General features: G+C 49.6%; 1 protein-coding gene across 1 annotated transcript; it reads right to left on the minus strand.

Moving 5' to 3' along the window:
• Positions 1 to 2343: 2343 nt before the first annotated feature.
• LOC136480442 (putative cyclin-dependent kinase F-2) lies at positions 2344 to 2664 on the minus strand. The gene has a single exon (XM_066477980.1). The coding sequence runs from the start codon at positions 2662 to 2664 to the stop codon at positions 2344 to 2346; it is 321 nt and encodes a 106-aa protein (XP_066334077.1).
• Between the last annotated feature and the right edge of the window lie 4097 nt (positions 2665 to 6761).

Raw genomic sequence — 6761 nt, forward strand, 5'->3', positions numbered from 1 at the left:
AACGGGGCCTTATACAATTTGAATTTCAAATTTGAGAAATTCGAACGTAGTTTTCCATGACAAGATGATTTCAAATGAGAAAGTTATCAACTACAAAGTTTCATAACTTTTCAACATCTACAACTTTCATTTTTACTGTTTGTCCATCCGAGGTCATTTAAAAATTTCAAATTTCAAATTTTTGGAAATTCAAACGTAGTTTTCCTTGACAAGATCATTTTAAATCAAAAAGTTGTCAACTACAAAGTTTCATGACTTTTCGAGATCTACAACTTTTATTTTGGTTGTTTCTTCATCCAAAGTCGTTTACAAAATTTAAATTTTAGTGCTTAATTTTTAATACTCGGAGGGCACTTTAATATTGAGCCGCTCCTACAAAGAAAGGAAGACGTTGCTACAAATCGTTTTTGTAGTAGTGTATGCGTCGTTCTGATGAGGTCAGTAGTTCCTTATGAGCACGATCTGGTGACAATAAGCCGCTGTGATTGCTTTGAGGTCCACTGTCTGTCCCTCATTGCTAGCAGGGTCAGAGTCGTATGTCAATGCTTATTTAAGCACACCTAGTGGAGGAGGTTAATGCGGATCATTCAGTTAATAGAGATCATGGCCGCCGCCCCTGCTGCTCCTCAGCTCCGCCATCAACCTGGGCCTCGGCATCCAATTCCAACTCCAACATCGGCCCTCTGTGTGGCTAGGTCCAGTGCAGCTCGACGATGTGGAAGTCCAAGCAGCACGGCGGCGTTACATACCGACAAGCTCGACGATGCGGAGGGCGAGCGATCATGTTCACGGCCCCATCGCCTTCACAGCTGCACTGATGCCGTGATGCGTGATGCCTAGTAGTATCCGGCGAGCGAAGCGACCTGTTCGTGGTGGCTCCATGGAAAATTGGCCAAACGAGTATTTTACAGATGTAAATAATTGCAGTTGTATTACAGTGCACAAGATATTACGTTTGGAAACTGATTACCAGTGAATAAAGTTACAAAGCTGCCAAGCAGAGCCTCAGAGCATCTCCAAGAGTTTGGCATATTTTGTTCACAAAACATGGTATTTGTCAACTCCTAAATAATTTTGGAGAGAGAAAAAAAGAGGCCATCTACAATAGTACCCCATAATTGACTTTCAAAATATCATATTTGTGGACCCACACACTAATCCTTCGAGGTTTTTCTTTCCCCCGTCACGAGGTCGCGACACCCGTCCCATCTACGTCGCCGCCGCACGTCTTCGCTCTTCTCTGAGCAGCAGCCCAGGCCAGGCCCGCACCCGGCTGGTCGCCGGTCTTCCTCCCAGCCGGCCGCCATCAGCTGGCAGACAAGCACGTACAGGTAGCCATAGCACCAGAGCAGTAATCTTCTCTTTCCCATCAGTAGGTACAGTAGCATGCACGTCGGCCAAGTAGCGTTCAGCAGCAGCCGGTAAGTAACATATACATCCAGGCAACAGAATCAACAGGCATGCAACATATACAATCTAGCAAGCGACGGAGGAACGAAAATAAAGTTAAGATCTACACTCCTGTGCCCACAGCTTTATCCAGGGCCAGGCCATCGCCATCCACGGTCGAGCGCAGGAAGGAGGAGGCGGCGCGCGTGACTCCTCTCCGCGTATTGTTACGAACGGAGGAAGCCGGTTTGCCAAGTGTGGAAAGATAGGGATATGAGAAACTCTTGAGATAAGTTTTTCTTTTTTTTTCTAAAAAACATAGATGGAGAAAGGATATGGGGCACTCTTGGAGATGCTCTGAGTAAAGAACAGATACTTACTATCATAATTAATTTAATGGTTTTAAGAATAGTGCATTTCTTCCTGCCAACTAGTTAATCAGCCTGTTCACTTGTTGATTTCAGCCAGGGCTTATCAGTCATGATACAATATTTTTCCTCTCATAATAAACTAGCACCAGCCGGGCTTATCAGCTCAGAAACCAACCAGCGAACAGACTGAATATTGCAGAGACACAATGATTTATATTTAAAAAAAAACAGTTTGTGCCGATGCTAGCTATCGTTGTTTATAGGCACGCACAACTCGAGACTTTGCTTTGACGGCGTCGTTCTCGGTGAACCAGCGGTGTTTGAGAGCGTCGGCGGCGGTGGGCCTCTCCGAGGCATCGAAGGCCAGCAGACCAGCAAGCACGCCCGGCGAGCGACACCTCCTCCAGCACGCCGTCGAATGCCTCCGCTCCAAAATTGACGATCTCATCTCTCAGGTCGACCGTCTCATCGAGCAAGTCCTCCTGGGTATCCGCCGTGAACAGGGGTGCGCCGGCGAGGAGCTCGGCCATGACGCACCGGAGCGCCCAGACGTCCTCGGCCGGGCAGTAGCAGCGGAGGCCGTTCAGCTGGTGCAGCGACAGTACCGCAGCGTGCCCATGGGCGGGTGCGGCTCCCCGAGGAACCTCTCCGAGGGCGTGATCGCGCATCTGAACCCGCAGATCTTGAGCGCGCCGCCGTCGCCGACGACGATGTTGTCAGGGTTCATGTCGCGGTGGGTAACCCCGGCGCCGTGCATCGCCACCGCGGCGCCCAGTAGCTGCCTCATGAGCGCCCGCGTCTCGTCCTCGGAAAACCGCCGCGTGAGCCGGCTACGCAGCGTGCTGGCGCCGAGGAGCTGCTCCGTGACGATGAACAGGTCCCCGGTCTTGTCGTCCGCGGCCATGCCCTTCAGCTGCAGGATGGAGGGGTGGCCGAGGCATGCGGCCACAGGCAGTTGGCCTCGCGCACGACCGCGCAAAGGCTCACCGCGCCGTCGTCGCCCTCGCTAGGGCGCACCCGCTTGACGGCGACCGTCTCGCCCGTGGACCGGTCCCACGCCTCGGCGACGGCGGGGTCCTCCGACGGCCCGAACTCCTCCAACATCTCGTAGCGGTCGATGCTGTCGAAGTCGAACTCGTAGTTCACCTCCACCATGTCGTCGCCGATGTCGTCGTCGAACCTGAACTCGTAGTAGTACTCCGACGGCATCTTGTAGTAGCGGCGTCGTCTCTGCTTCTTGCCGGCCTTCCCACGGCTGGGTGCCGGGCGCTTGCGATGTACGATCACCTTCAATGCCATGAGCGACGAACGAGGAACGAAGCCGGATGGATTGGATCCGGGCGAGAGATGATCAGTTGGAGGCCTAGCTTGCTAGGGCGCGGCGAGAGGGTTTTGTTCCGGCCTGCGGTCGGCGGTGATCGAGTCCAGATCGACTTCCTCTTGCTTTCGGTACGTACGTGTCGACTCGTCGAGATTTATAAATGCCGGCCGCCGTCTTGGGTTCGAGTCCGATATGGTCGAGACTTGTGATTGCACTGGGTTGCGGTTTGCACGTGCGTGCGTGATGCACCGACTCGCATCCGAGGAAGGCGCACCCGAGGGTGTACAAGTGCTTTTGTTCCGGCCTCTCCGGCATGATGTTCCTGCCAATTAGCGGCTAGCGCCTAGACGTCCGGTTGCAGGAGGCGTCCGGACGCTGCTCCCGTTCGAGTGCATTGACCGTGCCCTGTCACATCCCTACAGAACAGAAGCGCACCCCGTCATGTTCCCGTAACAAAAGTGCGCTCATAACCACGCAGCGCCGTAACAAACAGGTGCGCGCATGCAGCGCCTGCCTCACTCCGCCTACGGATGCGCACCGCGGAGGCATCTATCGGACTCAGGCGCCCGCACGTTAACCCACGGCGGCACCCCAGCTGCAGCAGTAGGGGCTACGGCAGGTGGGTTACATTGCAACATGTGCAACACTCGATCTACTTTTTTCGACAAAAGAAGAATTATATTAGATAAACACTCATCTACTTTTGAAATATCCAAATACAACACTTGCAACATACATCTGAATACAGATGAAATACTTGAAACATACATCTGAAACCCTTGTAAAAACACATAAAAAACACTTGAAAACCATTACAAACCATAAGCAACGTCCAGATAAAACACTTGCAACATACGTGTAAAGCATATGCAACATCCAAATAAACACACTTGCAATATACGTCTGAAAAAATGGATGAAACATTGGGAACAAACCTTGCAACATACGTGTACAACCATTCACTACTGGAAACAGAGACTTTGCCGAGTGTAAAATTCTTTGCCGAGTGTCAAAAATCGGACACTCGGTAAAGATCTTCTTTGCCGAGTGCTACACTCGGCAAAGAATTGCACTCGGCCATCGAATGGGTTCAATCCTTATGAAATGATGGCTGCCCCATACACATGTTGGCCCGTCTTTGTTATCCCCCTTAATCTCCCCCCGGTGTCTCCTTTCAACGACATAACGTATTCTTGTCGTTGATAATTCCTGGACACCTAGGGAGTAATATGGGTGTGTTCATGGAGCCCGTATTTGATGAATTGGTCCGTGCTTGGGACGAAGGGGTATGGACATACGATCGAGCTACAAAGACAACCTTCAAAATGCACGTTTGGTACCACTACTCCCTGCATGACTTCCTGGCGTATGGGATATTCTACGCTAGTGTGTTTACGGGAAGTTCCCATGTCCAATATGCAAGGAAGGTGTGAGGTTTATTTGGTTGCAGAAGGGTGGCAAGTATTTGTCGTTTGATAGACATCGTCAATTCCTACCTCTTGACCATCCATTCAGACAAGACATCAAGAACTTTACGAAAGGCGTCAAAGTGACAAACCCTGCACCGCGGATGATGAATGGTGCTGAGGTTCATGCTCAGATAGGTGCTCTCGTGCCCAATAAAGAAGGTGGTTTTGTGGGATATGGTGAGCAGCATATGTGGACTCATATCTCGGGCATGACGAGGCTCCCCTATTTCGATGACCTTCTTCTACCACATAACATTGATGTAATGCACACTGAAAAGAATGTCGCCGAGGCACTTTGGGCAACACTCATGGACACTGAAAAGTCTAAGGACAACCCAAAGGCTAGAGTAGACCTGGCAACATTGTGTGATAGACCAAATCAAGAGATGCAACCTCCTAGTCGTGGCAAGACCTGGAGAAGGCCTAAGGCTGATTTCGTCTTGAAAAAGGACCAAAGGAGGGAAGTACTTGAATGGATCAAGAAGCTAATGTTCCCTGATGAGTATGCAGCGAATCTAAAGAGGGGAGTTAACTTAGGCACTCTACGAGTCAACGGGATGAAGAGTCATGACTACCACATATGGATTGAGCGGCTTCTTCCGGCGATGGTTCGAGGCTATGTCCCGGAGCATGTCTGGCAAGTGCTGGCAGAGTTGAGCTACTTATTTCGCCAGCTTTGTGCCAAGGAGCTCTCTTGGACCGTCATTGATGACTTGGAAAAAGCGGCACCCGTGTTGCTCTGTAAGTTAGAGAAGATCTTTCCACCCGCCTGCTTCTTGTCGATGCAGCATTTGATTGTGCACCTCCCGTATGAGGCACGGATGGGGGGGCCTATGTAGAACCGTTGGTGCTATCCAATCGAGAGATGTCTGAAGACTCTTCGCAAAAAATGTAGAAATAAAGCCAGAATTGAGGCTTCCATTGCAGAGGCATACATTCTAGAGGAGGTGTCGAACTTCACAGAGAAATACTACACTGAGAAACTTCCTAACGTTCATAATCCACCCCTCGTTACAATGCTGGCGAAAATGAATCGAACCTCAGCCTTTTCCAAGGGCAACTTGGAAGCGCAAGTGCATCGACCACTAAGCGCTGTGCACGGAGTCCGGTGCAGGGATGCCAGCTCAAGCGCCGCCGTGGGCATGGCGACGCAAAGTCCAAGGACACGCTCTCCACGGAGGTCAACGAGGGCACGCAGTACTCCATGTTCATCTTCCTCCCGGACGCGCGCGACGGCCTCTCGACCATGGTGGATATGGTCACCACGTCACCATCGTACCTGTACGGCATCTTGAACGATTTCATTTGTTGGTTCAAACAGAAAGCCCAAACTGATGTGCCTATAAGTGATGAGTTAAGACAGGTTGCAAATGGCTGTGCCATTAGGGTCAAGTCATTTACCGGTTATGACGTGAATGGATATCGTTTTCACACAGCAAGCTACGAGCAGAGTCGGCCCAATCGACAAACCACAAACAACGGAGTTGTTATGCCCGGCACTGATGGACTCGACTATTATGGAAGAATTGAAGAAATCTACGAACTATCTTTTTATGGTTCCAAACCTCTTACTCCTGTCATATTCAAATGCCACTGGTTTCATCCTGGTGTAACGAGACGAACCCCTAAGCTTGGGCTAGTCGAGATTCGACAGGATTCCGTCTATCTAGGAAAAGATGTCTACATTGTGGCTCAACAGGCCGTCCAGGTTTATTATACGTCATACGCGTGCAAAGATGCCGAGCATCTTAAGGGTTGGTCTATTGTGCACAAGGTATCGCCACACGGTAAGCTACCTGTCCCAAACGATGAAGATTATAACTTCAACCCAAACACATATGATGGAGAGTTCTATCAAGAAGAGGGGCTACAAGGGAGGTTTGACATAGACTTAACCGAAGAGATAGGAATGGAAGTAGATAATGAAAGGGATGATGATGAGGACGTTGGAGACGAGGTGCGAAATCTGAAGGACATACAAATGCTTGAGCGATTACATTTCGGCAATGACAATGAAGACAACATTCCTCCTTCGGATAGTGTTGATGAGTTGGACAATGTTGATAGTGATGATGAGACCTATGATCCAGCTAATTTCAATCATGAAGATTATTTCTAATACATGTAATACTATGTTTTTTTGTAATTATGTTTTGTTCATTTTTGCATATATTTCTAATACATGTAATACTATGTTTTTTGTAATTATGT

Source organism: Miscanthus floridulus, chromosome 9, assembly GCF_019320115.1.
Source record: "Miscanthus floridulus cultivar M001 chromosome 9, ASM1932011v1, whole genome shotgun sequence".
NCBI lineage: Eukaryota > Viridiplantae > Streptophyta > Magnoliopsida > Poales > Poaceae > Miscanthus > Miscanthus floridulus.